The sequence below is a fragment of the Drosophila miranda genome, chromosome XR (assembly GCF_003369915.1).
Source record: "Drosophila miranda strain MSH22 chromosome XR, D.miranda_PacBio2.1, whole genome shotgun sequence".
In the NCBI taxonomy this organism is placed as follows: Eukaryota; Metazoa; Arthropoda; class Insecta; order Diptera; family Drosophilidae; genus Drosophila; species Drosophila miranda.
Window position 1 is genome coordinate 15,683,611 of NC_046674.1, and position 17,321 is coordinate 15,700,931.

The 17,321-nt window shown below is 45.3% G+C and overlaps 5 protein-coding genes and 1 long non-coding RNA gene across 10 annotated transcripts; 3 read left to right on the plus strand and 3 right to left on the minus strand.

The window, feature by feature from the left end:
- Positions 1 to 128: 128 nt before the first annotated feature.
- LOC108151101 (zinc transporter foi) lies at positions 129 to 11,029 on the minus strand. Of its 2 annotated transcripts, none has more exons than XM_017279496.2 (6): positions 10,544 to 11,029; positions 3,600 to 4,203; positions 3,179 to 3,539; positions 2,944 to 3,113; positions 1,823 to 2,863; positions 129 to 1,749 (listed from the first exon to the last, which is right to left on the minus strand). In XM_017279496.2, the coding sequence occupies exons 2-6, from the start codon at positions 4,011 to 4,013 to the stop codon at positions 1,579 to 1,581; spliced, it is 2,157 nt and encodes a 718-aa protein (XP_017134985.1). In that variant the 5' UTR covers positions 4,014 to 4,203; positions 10,544 to 11,029; the 3' UTR covers positions 129 to 1,578. The 2 variants fall into 2 exon arrangements, with proteins under 2 accessions (XP_017134985.1, XP_033243160.1); XM_033387269.1 differs by lacking the exon at positions 10,544 to 11,029 and adding an exon at positions 6,626 to 6,731.
- LOC117186446 lies at positions 8,248 to 10,266 on the plus strand. The gene is made up of 3 exons (XR_004471522.1): positions 8,248 to 9,228; positions 9,298 to 9,740; positions 9,796 to 10,266. It is a non-coding gene; the product is annotated as an uncharacterized LOC117186446 (long non-coding RNA).
- A 100-nt stretch (positions 11,030 to 11,129) lies between the features above and the next one.
- On the plus strand, positions 11,130 to 12,320 carry LOC108151106 (pyrimidodiazepine synthase). 2 transcript variants are annotated; one of them, XM_017279504.2, is made up of 4 exons: positions 11,130 to 11,237; positions 11,303 to 11,883; positions 11,939 to 12,060; positions 12,123 to 12,320. In XM_017279504.2, the coding sequence occupies exons 1-4, from the start codon at positions 11,210 to 11,212 to the stop codon at positions 12,151 to 12,153; spliced, it is 762 nt and encodes a 253-aa protein (XP_017134993.1). In that variant the 5' UTR covers positions 11,130 to 11,209; the 3' UTR covers positions 12,154 to 12,320. The 2 variants fall into 2 exon arrangements, with proteins under 2 accessions (XP_017134993.1, XP_017134994.1); XM_017279505.2 differs by lacking the exon at positions 12,123 to 12,320 and having other exon boundaries at positions 11,143 to 11,237; positions 11,939 to 12,061.
- Positions 12,311 to 14,422, plus strand: LOC108151107 (pyrimidodiazepine synthase). 2 transcript variants are annotated; one of them, XM_017279507.2, is made up of 3 exons: positions 12,311 to 12,439; positions 13,595 to 14,181; positions 14,235 to 14,422. In XM_017279507.2, exons 1-3 carry the CDS (start codon positions 12,409 to 12,411, stop codon positions 14,364 to 14,366), a joined length of 750 nt encoding a protein of 249 aa, XP_017134996.1. In that variant the 5' UTR covers positions 12,311 to 12,408; the 3' UTR covers positions 14,367 to 14,422. The 2 variants fall into 2 exon arrangements, with proteins under 2 accessions (XP_017134996.1, XP_017134995.1); XM_017279506.2 differs by lacking the exons at positions 13,595 to 14,181; positions 14,235 to 14,422 and adding an exon at positions 12,661 to 13,506.
- On the minus strand, positions 14,354 to 15,398 carry LOC108151105 (pyrimidodiazepine synthase). Of its 2 annotated transcripts, XM_033387272.1 has the most exons (3): positions 15,262 to 15,398; positions 14,630 to 15,198; positions 14,354 to 14,564 (listed from the first exon to the last, which is right to left on the minus strand). In XM_033387272.1, exons 1-3 carry the CDS (start codon positions 15,287 to 15,289, stop codon positions 14,430 to 14,432), a joined length of 732 nt encoding a protein of 243 aa, XP_033243163.1. In that variant the 5' UTR covers positions 15,290 to 15,398; the 3' UTR covers positions 14,354 to 14,429. The 2 variants fall into 2 exon arrangements, with proteins under 2 accessions (XP_033243163.1, XP_017134992.1); XM_017279503.2 differs by having other exon boundaries at positions 14,630 to 15,398.
- Positions 15,399 to 15,488: 90 nt separating this feature from the next.
- On the minus strand, positions 15,489 to 17,214 carry LOC108151108 (pyrimidodiazepine synthase). The gene is made up of 2 exons (XM_017279508.2): positions 17,088 to 17,214; positions 15,489 to 16,259 (listed from the first exon to the last, which is right to left on the minus strand). The coding sequence occupies exons 1-2, from the start codon at positions 17,113 to 17,115 to the stop codon at positions 15,562 to 15,564; spliced, it is 726 nt and encodes a 241-aa protein (XP_017134997.1). The 5' UTR covers positions 17,116 to 17,214; the 3' UTR covers positions 15,489 to 15,561.
- Between the last annotated feature and the right edge of the window lie 107 nt (positions 17,215 to 17,321).

Genomic DNA, 17,321 nt, shown 5'->3' on the forward strand with positions numbered 1-17,321 from the left:
AACAAATATATTTTCCCAATTGCAAGGAGAAAAGTAAATCAGAACCAGAGCTACCTCGATACCACTGACCAATACATGTTATTGTCATCGATAGACATCCTGCGCGCCCACTAAATTCAAACTACATATTTCACGCATACATTTTGCTTACGAAGTTGAGGTGGAAAAACATTTATTTGATCATTTAAAGTGTTTAAAATAATATTAAATGTAGCAAAATACGCGCCATTTTGCGTGTGCTGGTGCACACTTACAACACGACACACATACATTTATATTTATTTATTTATTAATATTATTGTAAACTTATTTCGTTTAGTCGTTTCAATTGCCTTTTGCTTGATATCACCAAAGTAATTTTACATCAATTTCTCCAAATTTCTCCAAGGGATGCCTCTGCATCCTTTGATTTCCATTCTTCTTAGTTTTCAGAGAGCTTACAGCTAAGTAAAATTATAGGTTTTACTGCCTCTTTAGCATATAGTATGTGTGGGCTTTAGAAAATATTGTTAGTTGCTCAGTTAAAGTGATCGTTGCTGTGTATGGCGTGTGTGTGTGGTGTGGTGTGTTGGGTGTCTGTTAAGAGCAATCGTTCCTTTTCTCATCAAAGTCGCACCATTTTACAAATGTTTAGTTACTCATGTTGAATCACAATCACTTTCATTTCGTGTTAGTTATGTGCGCAAATTACCAACAAAATCAATGCGAAATTATACAAAAACAAACTATACAGATCAGTTTATTTCTGATTTTTTTTATTACCAAAAAAAAAAAACCTAATTAAACGAAAGTTCGTTCATGAGAGGTGGCAAATTATGTACGAGCGTGCATTTAGGATAGTTTTTAAATGTATTACAAATAATATATTAAACTTAAATGGGGGTTTGGGTCGATCTCCAATAGTAGATAATACGCTTCGAAATCTTTAAGTAATAGCGGACATTTTGTTTATAGAATGTGTTCAAACTCGCCTAAAGTAAACGTCTCGTGCACACACTGTATACCTGTATGCATATAGTGTATATAGTGTATATATATATGTATGTACTATATATATCCTACAATCGTAAGTGTATCGTAAGTGTTTAGGTTCTGTTTCCGTTTTCCGTTTTAGTGTAGAAGATCAGTAGTCAGTGGATCCGTGTGTCCGTGCTCCAGCACGGCCATACATTCGCTCCATTCTCTGTAAATGTTTCGCTCTTCCTTTTTCCCAATTTCAAACGCAGTTTTGTAGCAAAAGTTAGGAACCTGTTTCCTGTTGCCTGTCGCCTGTTGTGTGTGGGTGTGCAGGTGTGTTTCAAAAACTGGATAACAAATGCCTTTTTTGATAATTGATAACGTGTTGATCTAGCTGTATGTGTGTGTGTGGTGTTTATATGTGCAAAGTGTAACAAAAATCTATAAAAAAATTAAGCAAAATATAATCGAGAAAATCCTAGGCCTGACGGAAAAAAAAAATGCAGTTAATACACAATATTCGCTGCAATTCCCATAATACGCTATGCTACAAGATTCGCTGCAGTTGTTGGTGGTTGGTTGTTGGTTGCTCCCTTCCCTACTGGCTACTGTGGCTACTATCTAGTGCACGTGCTGATGGTGGGCGGCACTGGGGGGCGCAGTGCCAAACACGCTCATCAGATCCCCCTCAAAGAGGGCAATTATCAGCATTATCCCCACGCCACTGAGCATACCGAGTATCTGCAGCAGAAACTGGGCCAGCGACTTGTGTGAGGCCGATATCTCAGGCATCTGTAAACAGAAAATATAGCAATCATTATCGAAATACGAGTTTAAATGGGAATTGGGAAATTGCTTAACATACCATATCGACCAGGGCAATGTATATAAACAGACCCGCTGCTACGGCAAACATCCATTGGGCCACATCCTGCGACTGGCCAAAGGCAATGCCAAAGATCATGCCAATGAAGCTGAGTACACCAGTCAACAGATTGTAGTACACAGCCGATTTCACGGACATGCCCGCCTTCATCAGAATGGCAAAGTCGCCCAGCTCGTGCGGCAGTTCATGACAAAAGACGGCCAGCGAGGTGGAGAAGCCACCGGCAATGTTCTCGGCAAATGCCGCCCCAATGGCCATGCCATCGGTGAAGTTATGTAACCCGTCGCCCATGATGATCATCCAGGCCACGGCGCTCAGCGTCTCGGGCGGCGAATGGACATGCCCGTGGCGATGGCTATGGCCATGATGCGAGGACTCGTGCTCCCTTAGAATTACAGTCACATGATCGTTCTTTCCGTCCTTGCCATCCACCACCTTGCTGTTGCTGTTCGAGGCGGCATACACAGCATTGCCATCCAGATCCGTGACAATGGTATTGTTGTCCTGTGCCTCCTGATGCTGCTGCTGCTGGTGGTTGTTATGCTTGTGATTGTGGTTGTGGTGGTTCATCTCTACACAGTTCGTGTGCAGCGTGGAGAGAAGAGACTCGGCGGCCGCTGCCATTTCACTGGAACCATCGTGATCGGCGAGTCCGTTGCGTACCTCAGAGGCGGACGCCGCATCCCCACCTGCCCCTGCCACGGACGCAGCCACTCCGTCGCCGGGGAGGTGCATCCACTCGCTCTGCTTGTTGTTCATCGTAATCTCATCGTAGCAGTACGGATAGGAGCTGTATTTCTGCTTGCAGATCTTGTCCCCCGCCACGGAGTTGTTCACCGACGAGTCCGGATCACGCATCACCTTCGCACGCGACGGCTTCTTTGTCTCCTTCTTCTCCACGCTCTTCCGCCACTCGGAGATCATGGTCAGAGCATGTTCTGTAATGTAGAAGAATATGATGCCGCCCAGGCAGCCCAATCCCTTCATGATCATCCCTCGCTCGTCCTGTCCTGCCAGCGACTGCCATCGAAAGAGAAAACAAGAAAAGAAATTAGAAATCACAAAGGAACTAACGACAACAACCCCATGCCCATACTCACATGCGGTAGTAAATGGAGCAGAGCATCGCCAGTCATTGTCCCCACGGCCAACGACACCAGATACTGTATAATGTGCTTGTAATACCGGGAGCCCATGAAGGGTATGATGGCCACCCCAACCAGGCCTAGGATGCCGCAGGCAAACACCGAAATGAATGCATAGACCCACACTGAAACAGAAGATTAATTTCATTAAAAGACAACAAAAAAGCATCAGTCATTAGATTCAACGCACCATAGAACATATCCTTCTCTGCGACAAGCAGCTTCTCCGTGCTATCGATCTCGGCCAGCACATCCAGCTCTATGCAGCCGCCAGTCTGGGCCTTCAGTTCGTGCAGCAGCACAGGACACAGATGTAGCATATCTCGTTCGCTGAGTGTAAAGTTGGTGGGCCCCTCGATGGAGCTGCTGTTGTGTTGGAGCAGGGCAGGTGCGCATACAATGTTGGAGTTGGTGCCATTATTGCTAAGGGTGCAGTTCTTTAGCTTGAGCTCCTCTCCTTCCGCCACCTGCGGCTTCTCGCTGTGACTGTGACTGTGATGGGAGAGATCGTGGGGCTGGACATGATGCACCAGGCGACTAGCAGGCACGCACTGAGGAGAGGGGGATACATTAATGTGGAGTCCACAAAAGAAGAGCGAACCTTTACTTACGGTTCCCTCGCTGGAGGCCACCATCGAGTGTAGGTTTATCTGCTGCAGGAAACTGTTGAAACCACTGCTGTCCATCGCCCCCTGCTGGGCCATCAGCTTGTCGAGAAAGTACTTGGTGATCTGCGGGACAGGTGGCTCGGAATGGCCATGGCCATGCTCGGCATGCCGTTTGCCTCTCCTCGAGGGCGGACTTGTGCTGTAATTCTGGGTATCGTCGATAGCTAGCTGCTGTCTCTGATCGGTGGTTTCACTGGAGGGACTGGAGGAGAGACTGGTGTAGACGCGCGCATTAAGCTGCTCCTGGCTGTGCATCACGGTGGCGCCTGCGAGCAGGCTCTCCACATGATCCTGGCAGTGCAGGCGATGGGCGCAGAGGAGGCAGACCACACAAACGGCCATTATGTGACGCGCCATCTTCTCGGCCGCTTCTTGTTCTTTCTTCTTCTCTTCTCAAACAACAAATGCTATATAGTTTCTGATGATTCCGATCGTTTCTGGTTGATTCGGTTTACTGCCCAGCAATCATTATATGTACATGTATTCAGTCAATCAATCAATCAATCAGTCAGTCAGTCAGTCATCAATTTACGCGCTCAGCTCAGATCTGAAATGGAACGTAGAGTAATATGCTGGGGGATTAGTCAAAGAAAATCTCACAATACAAACGGCTATCACACCAACACAGAATTCGATCTGTATACACGTATGCACATAGATTCTATGCCGGGGCGGGAGACGGGACGGGACGGGACTCTACTCTAATCGTTAGCTCGTTATCCCATCCCACACTCATTAGGCCCCCGTTCTGAACAGTTCGTTGCTCATTGATCGGAGAGGAGAAGAGAAGAGAAGAGAAGAGAGCACTTACAATACACCCAACCAACCCATTTGGGGACCCATTGCATAACCAAAATAGTCAGTCAACCAAAGCGGAAGTTCAAGTTCGTTTCGCGGCCACGATGTGGATCGACACCTCCAAATATGGGGAAAAGCTCGATAAAAACAGACGACAGACAGCAGCAGCAGCAGCAGACCGCCCAAGCAATCAATTGGTTTTCAGGTGCTCAAAACATTGTCCATAAATGGGGATCATTTCAATGCATTCTGTTGTTCGTTTTAAAGAGATCTACGGATAAACGCGCCACGGATAGGGAGACACATCAATCGTCGATCTTTCACTTGGAAATACTTGTGGCATATTGCATCATAGTATGATCGTTAAGCACTTTGGGAGACAGTTCTATCTGCATTATATCAAACGAAAGCGATTAGGGATTTGTGTACCCAAAGATCGACACACACTTCAATTGAAATACTTTCACCACCGTTTTCCACCGGTTCAGGGTTTCAGGGTTCTTTGAGCCCTAACTTTGATTGTTTAAACATTTTGTTGTGATAACAGCAGAGATGTCGAATCGTTTTTGATTGGAATTATATAAAGTACAATGTTATTGTCAACATCTTCTGGACATGGTATGGGACTGGGCCTGGGTCTGCTCGTTGCCTGCGATTGCAAACGTCACCGATGCGATGCCATGCGATGGCATGCGGTCGCCTCGATAAGCAGACCGCGAATGACGGCACGCGCCAAAAGCGAGACTTTTCTAATTTCCCCAACCAAAACTACTAAAAATTGCTTTCTTAATGTAACAACTTGTTGTTGCAACTGCTGCTGCCGCCGCCGCTGCTGTTATTAGAGTTTTCAGAGCTGCGAGGGCGCAGGCAGACGGCAGACGGCAGACGGTAGACGGCAGACCTTAGACAATTTTTCGCAATTGCGCATTAATGGCACAAGCTTCACGACATTTCCCTGCATTGCTATCCAATTTATTGATAAAACTTGGCCGAATATTTGCGACACAAAGCAGGGGGGGGAGTGGGGGTATTGGGGGAGATGTGGCAAACGGAAACACGTGGGTGGCCAGGTGGGTGCCGTGCCTGCCTATCGACTTAATAAAAAGGGAAAGCCAAGCCAAGCCGAAACAAACGTCACTGTTGTTGCATAAGGCGCAGGGCGCAGGGCGCAGGGCGCAGGCAAGCAAGAGGCGCGTCAAGGTCGCAGGAAGTGGGCGGCGAGGCGGTCCTGTCATTGCAAGCTCGGCATTGACAAGGACACGCATTCCCGGCCCAGGCCCTGGCCCTGGCCGACCTCCAGGATCAAGGTAGTGGCGGATGTTCAAAAGGTTGGCAGTTCACTTAAATACCCCAATACCTTAAAGACCTGCACTCACTTGTTGAGCAAATGTGAGTGTTCAATTAAAGTTTATCAAACTCCGAAGATTGCCTTGTTTCCGTGTGTCTCGTTATCGTATGTATCTTTGTTTGCAATCAATTCTGATACAAACTTAATTTCGCTTCAATAAAAATCAATCAATAAAAGCATATGCAAAAATCTATCGCAAAACTGTCTCCCAAATCTGCTCCAGAGACTGGACTGGGCTCTTCTCTCAACGCCATTCCCGATGCCTGATGCCCGATTTTCGATGTCCGGTGTCCGATGTGGAATTTCTCAGCAGATATCCCAACCACGAACCGCCAGAATTGCGATCCCAACCAAAAATCTGACCTCCCAATCAATCCCTGCAGCCAGTCAGTCAATTGGTCAAGTGGTGCCGCCGCCGCCGCCATTGACTGATTTGTTTCATTATTTAATTTCTTCTTCTTTTTTTTTGTTTTTTTTTGTTTTTTTTTTGTTTTGTTTTTTGCGTTATCTGTTTGTAATCAAGCCTCATTTGAATTCAGTTCGCGTGATTTTTTTTAAAACGAAATCACTGAGAGAAAAACTGAAATTGAGTTCGGACGCGCGGTTTTATTTCTCCCTGAATGTCTGATATAATTGTTGTGGCCAGGGAAAAGGGGAGTGATTTCTGTTTCATTCGTTTGTGCCAATAAATTCAGCAATTAAATTCACTTTCTTTCTGTGTCTGTCTAGCACGCATGCGCACATCTCTCGATTGATAGTACAATTAAGTAAGAAAAAAATATATATTGTATACATATACATATATATTCTAATAGTTCCGTACCCCATCTAGTATTACGAGTATACACAGAGGCATTTGCCTATTAGAGCACTCGAATATTGAATATTGAATATTGAAGACACTGAACCCGATCGGAACCGCACCGAACCGAGCCGAACCGCCAACTGAGCAGCGCGCCTCGCTTTCCGTGCGATTTATAAGCCCAGTTTCATTTCATTGTGGCCATAAACTGCAGGGGCCCCCCCCCACACACACCACTCACATTAAAGCATGCCCATGATCGGAGGGAGGCGTGCAAACTGATTTCAGACCATGGCTAACGCACAGCAAAAAAGAGAGAACATTCGGAGTCGATTGGATGCCAGAAGCTACTCCAAGTTCGGACCAAGTTGCGGATGGAGTTTTGCACTCTGGAATTAATCTTAATTAACTGATCGAAAATGTCAATATGCTAGTGCCAGCTTTAGTACAAATCTGACACTTTAAAAGCCGCATATTTAATTTAATCATTACTTTAAATTGGCTTATGCTAGAATGCTAGATGTACACATCGTGTAATGAAATTGAAATTGTAATGAAATCAATAATGAAAGTCCCTCAAAAGAGCAATTTGTTGCGTCTCAGCGGTTTTTCGGCGTGGACATTATTTCAATTTAGGGAAAAGACTTTTGGAAAAGTCGTATCCCCCTCGAGCACACGCAGAAAAGTCACGCGTCTGTGTATGCCAGAAAAAGTTCCAATATTCCTCAAAAAAGTCGTATTACAGTGGTTTTAATTTTTGTTTTGTTACTATTTGCCAATTCAATCGGTAGCATATTATTTCATCCCGAATCGCTCTCTGGCTAATGGCCTCTTTTCGTGCCTTTCGGATTGTGTCCGTTGGCTAATGGGAATTTTTGTGCAGCGAAATATTATGGATTCGCATCTGTGGAACATGTGCAAAAATTTGCAAAAGTTCTGGTTACCTCTTTAGGCTTTTTTGGCTCCAATAGCTCAAAGAAACTCCTGCCGATGGAAACCCAACTCCATGAAGAGATCTCTTCACGAGATCTTCCCATCAGATATATTTACCTTAAAGCTTTTTGTTTAATCTATAAGGTAAACAACCTTCTGCTGAGTCCACGAAACGGCATTCGCATAAAATCTTCATTGGACAATTGAAAACTATGCAAAAACGAGCAACGAGAACGTTGTGAGCCGCCGCGGGTGTACATCTACACCCGATACTCACTTAGCATCTGTCTCTTTTCTCCATCCCCTCCATCTCCTCTCCAAGAGGGCGCAGACTGCACGAAGTGTGCGAGAGAGAGAGAGAGAGAGAGAGGGAGAGAGAACGAGTAAGAGTCTGGAAGGCGTAGTGTCAGGCGTAGTAGCCTATGCAATTTCATTTGTTCTTTCTAGCTATAATAATCATCCAGATTCTCTATGATTCGGCCATTTTCTTGTATCTTCAAAATTGTGGATGCCACAGATTTGTCTCCTTTTTGTGGGAGGAGGGGCGGCGTGGAAACAATTTGGCTACAAACTTGATTCAGTGTGAAGAGTCACGGGAGTCTGTGCACCAAATCTGTTCGCTCTAGCTCTCATAGTCTCTGAAAGCTAGGCGTCAAACAGGCGCCCAGAAGGACAGATAGATGATGACCAGGAATATATATACATATAGATATATTTTATGGGGTCGGAAACGCTTTTTTCTGGGTGTTAAATCCACTTCCACCACAAATCTGATATAACCCTATACTCTTTAAGTATCGGGTATAAAAACCGAAGAGTCCCTTAAATACTCTAGTAGTTATTGCCCTCAAATTAGCATTTAATATCTTCATATTCACATTTATAATATCTTCATAACATCAACTGAAATTGAATAGCAATATTGTGTACATGTATCTATGAGCCTGTCTTCAATTAAGTTGAAAATTCTTGGAACCTACTTCTGACTCAACGAAATCAAATTTCGCAAGACATCTCCATTGCAAAAACTGATTTTCTCAGAACGAAGCATTCCTTAGGATGGTTTTTTGCAGACTCAACGAAACTTAAATTTCGTATGGTATCTCCATTTCGTAAGTACAAAAGAGTTTTACCGACTTTTCCAATTAAAGTTAGCATACAATTTCCTGTTTAAAGGATGATTTCGTTGAATTTTAAGTCTGGCAACTTTCCAACTTGTTGCTGACTCATGGGAATCGATTTTCCACAGAGATATTCGCGTTCAGAACTGAAATTTCACCACACAAACCAATTATAACGAATTCCACAGCTGTTTTTGGCACTCCGCAAGCCAGGCGCTGACTCATCTAATTACATTTCGCATGGTATCTCCACTTTACAATTTTGTTTCAGACCAGCTTCGTTCTCACTTGTTCACATTAGACTTTCGCCATATACATATTGTATGTATCTATCTCTTACGGCCTGAAATTTCAGTCGCTAAAACCCTTCACACATGACGTACAACATTGCCTGACGTAATCCATCTGCCGGCAGATCTCGCGAGCTGAAATTTCACACAGACAACACCACAGAGGAGTGGTTCGCTACCTGCGAACGTACACCCCTTATATACCTTTTATCTTCAGCTGTACCTTTGGCAGCATATCTCTTTTGGAACATTCAAGAATTTCATATCGAGAACCCCACAGGTAAGCAGAAAACAGACACGCACACACACACGTACTCATAGACTAATTCCTCAACCTTTATTTACCTAGAAATATATTATCTTTTCGTGCCGGACAGAAACGAAAAAACATTTACCGAAAGCTCTTGTTGTGGATTTTCATTTTTCAGCTTTTTAACTGCGAGGCGAGTCATGTGGCGATGAATGAGTTTTGGAGTTCTGGATAGTTAGAATAGCTTAACAAGTGCGACTGTGCAGAGGTCGATCACGTCCAAGCATATGTATAATGAGTGTCCGGATCGGCTCGGAACGGATCTGGCTGGGACGAGGCTCTGGTTCCGGCTCTGGCTGTGACCTTGCGCCGTTGCTTGTTGGCCGACCCGACTGCTAAACTACGCGAGTTGCGCATTTTAATATGCTACAGGTACAACCGGAGAGAAGAGGAGGGAGCCGTAGTGTAGCGCTTTGACACATAACTGATGTTGAAGGGCCCGCCGAATGCGATAAATAATTCATTGATATAGTTATACATATGTATGTATGTATTGTTATTATATAGAATCGTTGTGTAAAGAATATACTATTGCAGTGTTTACTGTGGGGTGTTGTTAGATTCCTCGAGTGACGGCGGCGAGTCGGAAGGCGTTTTGATATTGTACCTCCATGAATAATTGATTTATCTCTGGTCACTTGAGAGTTTGTTACCCACTAGTAGCAATAGAATGGCACTCAGTGGTGCGATAAGGAGCCATCATCGGTGGACTGCACAACGATCCATATACATATGAATCACAGCACACTGCATAGCTTTAGCATAGCACCTACGCCTCGTCCGACAACACGTCTTAAAATAACAGACTGAAAACGTATGTAGAGCAAAACACATGTTGATAGTACATATATGGGTCATTGCCGATAAGCATTCTATTGCATATTTTACCAAAATTTTTTGTGTTTTGCGTAATTGGGCTTTAATGATAGCAAGAAAAATGGAAATGAAAATGGCACTTAAATATACATAGTATGTATGTATAAAAAAATATACTAAAATAGCATAAAAACGTGCCTAATACATGCTTATGTATCACCCACACTCTTGTGTGAATGAACATATACAGCTGTACATACAGCTGTATGCATGCATGTATGTAAGTGAGCGGGTGTCCAAATCGCAAGAAGAAGACCAAAAACTCGCACATGGAAGGCGGCAGCTATAAATACACTATGAATGGGTGGGCAAAGAGGAGCAGATGAGGGGGCCCGTCGCATGCATTTCCAATGCACTGGGACACACTAAACTAAATAATCTTTAATTAGGAAAATATTGAAACACTTACACACGTCTATTTATTGAACTGTTTAGCACATCACATACATATATACATGTGCACATGTATTTATCAATTCCAAGAGTTGCAGAGATGCGCGCAGCGGTGATAGTGTAGTAGGGCTTGCTTGATGCCGTCCAATGATTATTTCGATCCCACACTGCCGGGGACGGCGGGATGACGGAAGTAGTATAGTATACGTACTGTCGAGATAACGCCGAATCTCAACTACTTTGCAACAATCCCAGATTAACACAGAAAATCTACCAAAAGAGCAACTTTTCAGCGACGAGAAGGCGCGAGACAGCGGCAAAAGCTTAGCCCCGACCGACTTGCAGACTAGACGCCACACACACGAACATGCACAGTTACGCAAGGTGCTGGTTAACTGTAATCATCTTGAGAACTCGATTGATTTAAACATATGCCAATTCCATTTTCACTTTTGCACGCACCGCCAACACAAAATCCGCAAAATAGGGATGGAATGGATGGTAAATATATATTTATATCGAGCGCTCGATAGCTATCCAATAGTAGTCGACTCGCGTGTACACAGTACCAGGGCTGTGCACATCAAACTATCTTCGCTCTAAAACTCATATATTCGATAGCCACCCTCCGATAATATTATCAGAAACAAAACAGAAAACAGCTAAAAATTAAACTGGAAAAATGAGCGACACTGAACATCTTACTACTGGTACGTGTTGATCCATCTGATCCAACGCTTTTCAATTTATTTTCACAATCCTCTCCCACTCGTAGGCTCCACCAAGCCCATCTTTCCAGACGATGGTGTGCTGCGCTTGTACTCGATGCGTTTTTGCCCCTATGCACACCGCGTGCACCTCGTGCTTGATGCAAAGAACATACCGCATCACAACATCTATATAAATCTGCAAGCTAAACCCGACTGGTTTACCAAGATGAGCAGCACCGCCAAGGTGCCGGCACTGGAAGTCGTCAAGGAAGGCGAGAATTCTGTGCTAATTGAATCTCTAGTCATTTGCGATTACTTGGATGAGATGTATCCGGAAGTACCGCTCTACCCAACAGACCCGTTGAAGAAGGCCCAGGACAAGATACTCGTTCAGCGTTTTGGGCATTTCATTACATCCCTTTACAAGATGTTGCTAGACGACAAGCGCGAACTGGACCTGACCGACTTGATCACCGACTTGGACATTTACGAGAATGAGCTAAAGCAGCGAGGAAGCAAATTCTTTGGCGGCTCCAAGCCGGGAATGCTAGACTACATGATTTGGCCTTGGTGCGAGCGCTTTGCTGCTCTGAAACTTGACGACGGCACCCAAGCTGAGTTGGATCCACAGCGCTTTTTGACACTAGTGAGTACACACTCGGAATCGATGAATGTCAATATAAAATGTGTATTTGTTGCAGCTCCAATGGCGCGACTTGATGCTCCAGGATAAGGCCGTGAAAATTTTCTATCTGGATGGGGAGACTCATGACAAATATATGAACTCCCGTAAAGCTGGCAATGCAGATTATAACATGCTCTAGTAGGTTCATAAAATAAATTTCAAACCATTCCTATTTAAGATCTCCCGTTTATATTTCTCAGCCATGCCGCCAAGCGTACAAGACGGGAGTAACATTTCATAAAATTTTGTTGTTTTTTTTTTCATTTAACTTCGCTGGCTCGATCATTCAGATGTTTTAAATATTGTGGAAAATCAAATTAAAATATTAAAATTCGATTTTAATTGTATTGTTATCGATAAATATATCAGGTTCCGCCACTATATAAAGGCGAGCGGCATTCACTTCTTTGTCATTCGATAGGCAGCAAAAACATAGTCAGCATTTCGCGTTTCAAGAATTTCAACAATTTTATTAAAAGCATAAACATGTCCATACCGCAAAAACACTTTAAGAAAGGTTAGTTCAAGGATTTTTTCCAAGGTCATTTGGCTAGCCAGCACCACGCACTTGTGATGCGGCATTTTAGTGGGAAATTGATTTTGTTATCGTAGTTTTATCTGCATCGCACAATAAAAGAGAGCAGCAACAAAAATGCACCGCTTTAGCAGAAAGAGATTAATTATAGACAGATATTTCCCCGCTGACGTCAGTGCCAATACAGTCCACATCATCAACAGGTACGCCCAAGCCGGAAATTCCAGAGGATGGCGTTTTGCGCTACTACACAATGCGCTTCTGCCCCTACTCCGAACGCGCCCAGTTGATGCTGGCCGCCAAGAAGATTCCCCATCACACGGTGTACATTGATTTGACCGAGAAGCCGGAGTGGTACACTGACTACAGTCCCCTGGGAAAGGTGCCCGCCATCCAGTTGCCCCATCTGCCGGGCCAGCCGACTCTGGTGGAGTCCCTGGTGATTGCCGAATATTTGGACGAGGAGTATCCAGGAGAGCGTTCCCTGTTTTCCAAAGATCCACTGCAAAAGGCCCTGGACAGGATACTCATTGAGCGACTATCCCCCGCCGTCAGTGCCATCTATCCGGTTTTCTTCACCACAAACCCGCCCGAAGATGCACTGAAGAACTTTGAGGCCGCCTTGGATGTGTTCGAAGAGGAGATCACCAAGCGCGGAACGCCCTACTTTGGAGGCGAAAAAATTGGCATTGTGGATTATATGATCTGGCCCTGGTTCGAGCGGTTCCCCGCCCTCAAGTACACGCTGGCCGAGCCATACGAGCTAGACTCAAAACGCTATCCGAATCTGCTGAATTGGCGCCTCCTAGTGTCTCAGGACGAGGCTGTTAAGGCCACTGCACTGGATGCCAAAGTGCATGCCAAGTTTATGCGCACCCGCCACGAGGGCAAGACCAACTATGACTTGGCATTCGAGCCCTTGTAAAGAATGAGAAATGATTAATGTTCTGTCAAAGAGTAGATTTTAAAAGGGAGATTAATATGGGAGTGTCTTAAAGTTGGATTCTGAATCATTTATATAAAATATACTCGTAAATATGGCCTCCAAATATGTTTATCTTTGAGGGCATTCAACTACTTGCGATGTTATCTCCAGACTGCCGCACGAACTAACCAGAACTCTGATAATTTTTTCAGGCTCCACCAAACCGCAGCTGCCTGAGGACGGGGTATTGCGAGTCTACTCGATGAGATTCTGTCCCTTCAGCCAACGGGTACACCTCATCCTCGACGCTAAGAATATTCCCCATCACAAAATCTACATCGATTTGATTGACAAGCCCGAATGGTACAAGGATTACAGTCCCCTAGGAAAGGTACCCGCCTTGCAGCTGACGGATGTAAAAGACCAGCCAACACTTGTGGAATCGATGATCATAGCCGAATTTCTCGATGAGCAGTTTCCCGAGTTGCGGCTCTTTCCCAGTGACCCGCTGCACAAGGCCCAGGAAAAGATTCTGATTGAACGCTTTGCTCCTGTGGTCAATGCCGTATATCCAGTGCTGACCTGCAATGCCAATGCTCCGAAAGATGCCCTCACGAACTTCGAGACTGCCCTGGATGCGTTCGAGCAAGAGCTGGCCAAGAGAGGGACGCCCTACTTTGCTGGACAGACAATTGGCATTGTGGATTATATGATCTGGCCCTGGTTCGAGCGCTTTCCCAGTCTGAAGCTGACCACGGAACACAAGTATGAGCTGGATGCCAAGCGCTTTGGTCTCTTGGTAAGCTGTTCCGTTCCCCTTCAACTGAATGTGCTCTAATGCTCTCTTTACAGCTTAAGTGGCGTGATCTGGTAGCCCAGGATGAGGCTGTGCGGAAGACCGCTCTGGATGCCCAATTGCACGCAGATTTCCAGGGTTCAAAACGTCTGGGCAAGCCCCAGTACGACATAGCTTTTAAGGCTTAAAGGCCCTCCGGCATCTGTGCTTTATTCATTCCGAGCAAAAAAAAAAAACAAACAAACAAAAAATCATGCTTCCTTGACCAGCAGATTATAGTTGGGTCTGCCGGCGCTGCGAGTGCGCAGGAACTCTGCTTGCACTTCCGCCTCCATGTAGAAGGCCATCACAGCCGAATCCCGCTTCATGCGTTCCACCCATTGCGACTGAATGGGAAAACCAAGATTACGGGTTAACTTCTGACATCGAGAGTCATCCAAAGAGCACTCACCAGCTGCGGGAAGCGCCGCTCATCAAAATTGTAGTCATCGCCTCGCTGCACCTTGAGCAAGTCCAGGCGCTCACACCACGGCCATATCATGTAGTCGAGAATACCCGTTTGTTCGCCACCAAAGAAGTCAGTGCAACGGCGGCTCAGCTCCTTCTCATAGGTATCCAAGCCACACCAGAAGGGCTCCAGGTCGCCGCCATCAGATGCCCTAAAGAAGGCGCCCAGGACCGAGCTGAAGCGCTCGATTAAGAGCCTCTCCTGGACCTTCTTCAGTGGATCTCGCGGATAAAGCGGCCGCAGTGGATACTGCTCGTCCAGGTACTCGCAGATGAGCAGCGATTCGGTCAGCACCGGTGGACCCGGTTCGCGCACCAGCTCCAGTGCTGGCACCTTGCCCTGCGGATTCTTGTCGAATAGCCAGTCTGGTTTCTCTGTGAGATTTATGTAAATGCTGTGGTAGGGTATCTGTTTGGCATCCAGCACTAGATGGACACGCTGGGCGAACGGACAGAAGCGCATGGAGTACAACCGCAGTATCCCATCCTCGGGCACATCCGGAATGGGAGAGCCTACAAAAACGGATTCGATTCCTTTCAGGCTGACAGGCCCACGTGATGAGGAGCTGTACCCACCTTTAGCCAAGTGTCTGCCGTTGCTCATGATGCGCGTGGTCTGATTTGCTCTGGTGCAGCGATGCAAGTAATGCAAATCATCAACCGAGTCGACTAATATATAAAGAGCAGCAGAGGCCCGCCCTTGGCTGGGCGGCTTCCATTACGCGGCCCGGCTGAACTTGGCGGCTGCGTCAACCTTTGCGGCTGACACACATAGCCGTGTTGATGGACACACAGTGGAACGCTTCTGTTATTGAAAAACTTTATTCATCTCTCGGAATCAGAAAGTAAGAACTATAGAATCGAGTATCTCGAGATCTAGGCCAGCAGATCGTAGTTGGTGTTGCCCGACTTGCGGCCTCTCCAGAACTCGATGTGCTGCTCGGGCGTAGCATAGAAGGACTTTACCACATCATCCGCCTTGAGCAGATCAATCAGATTGGCAATCCTGGGAAAGCGTTTTGCATCGAAGTTGTAGCTGTCCTCGAGTATGAACCCAATTACAGCCAGACGCTCCAGCCAGGGCCAAATCATGTAGTCCACAAAGCCAGGCCTGTCGCCGCCGAAAAAGGGTGTGCCCCGCTTGACCAGCTCTTTCTCGAAGATCTCCAGGGCAAGCCAGTAGTCATCGAGGCCAGTGCTGTGCAACAAGATCTTCATGAATGCATTGGTGATGGCACTGAAGCGCTCCAGCAGGATCTTATCCTCGGCCCGCTTCAGCGGGTCCTTGGGCAGAAGAGGATTCTGCGGATACTTCTCATCCAGATACTCGGCAATGATCAGCGACTCGATGAGCGAGGGCTCTCCCTTCTCCCCCGGCAGTTGGAGTGCAGGCACCTTCAGCAGCGGGCTCACCTCCACCAGCCATTCGGGCTTCTCGGTGAGATTGATATAGACGGTATGGTAGGGCACCTTCTTGGCATTCAGCACAAAATGTGCGCGCTGTGCATACGGGCAGAAGCGCATCGAAAACAAACGCAGTTTTCCATCGTCGGGCAGAACGGGTTTTGATGAACCTAAAAATGCGCAGTCATTAAACCAACAAGTCGATTATAATATCATAAAAATATGTATGCAAATTGCAAGTCACATAGCTGATACGGCCATGAATGAGATACCAGTATGACAAACATTTTGTTTACCTATCTTATCTTTGACGATATACTATTCGGTGATAATTTGTATACTAAATACGAATTAAGTATCCTACCATATCAATAGTGCAATTATTGGCACGTAAGGGGGGAATGATTAGAAGAATATTCTTTGGCTAATATTTTATTGATTCAGGTCTGTCCCTCTCTGTCCATTTAAAGCGTTTCTCATGCATTCTCAAGCTATGGAATTTATCAAAGCCAAATCATTTCTGTATACCCTGAGTACTGGGTAATTCGTAGCATTTAGAAGCATTTGCGTGAACATGAACTACATTCAGTATATGTAGTATCTAGATCGAGATCTCCAAGAAAAAATGTCATTGCCTACCACATTTATATTAATTCCACATAAAACTGGTTTGCTTTGGTTTTAAAATTATCTACCCTGAAGCGTAGGACTGGAGTAAAGGCTGGGCTGTACTCTTTACACATTATCGGATACGGTATACATATGTAATATTGTTTTTACTTGTTTTTCTACAGCTTTAAGAGTATACGGACTGAGCTAGCTACATAGCTAAAAACAAAATGCCACCTCATTGACTAATTTCTCTTAATCAGTGATTGAGCAGTCTCGCCGCCCGCTCGTGAGGAAGAGCAATTAGTGGAAGGCTGTAAAATTGTTTTGTTTTTATTTTATGGTGAAATAGCACCATAATTCTCTTCTGCTCCTCCCTCCTCTCTTACCTTTGCCGAGGTGTTTTCCAGAACTCATTATGGCTTTGTTTTGAAGAGAAAATTAGAGAAAAATTCACTTGGTATTTGATCTTGATGTTGAAGGCAACCGGCTTGGCTTTTTTTAAACAACTAAAGTTTCTCTTTGCGTGCGCTCTGTATTTATAAAGCTTTGCGGCCCCATACGGGCCATTGGGGCATACGATACGATGAGTGAGCTTTCCTGAGCATGACACGACTCTTACG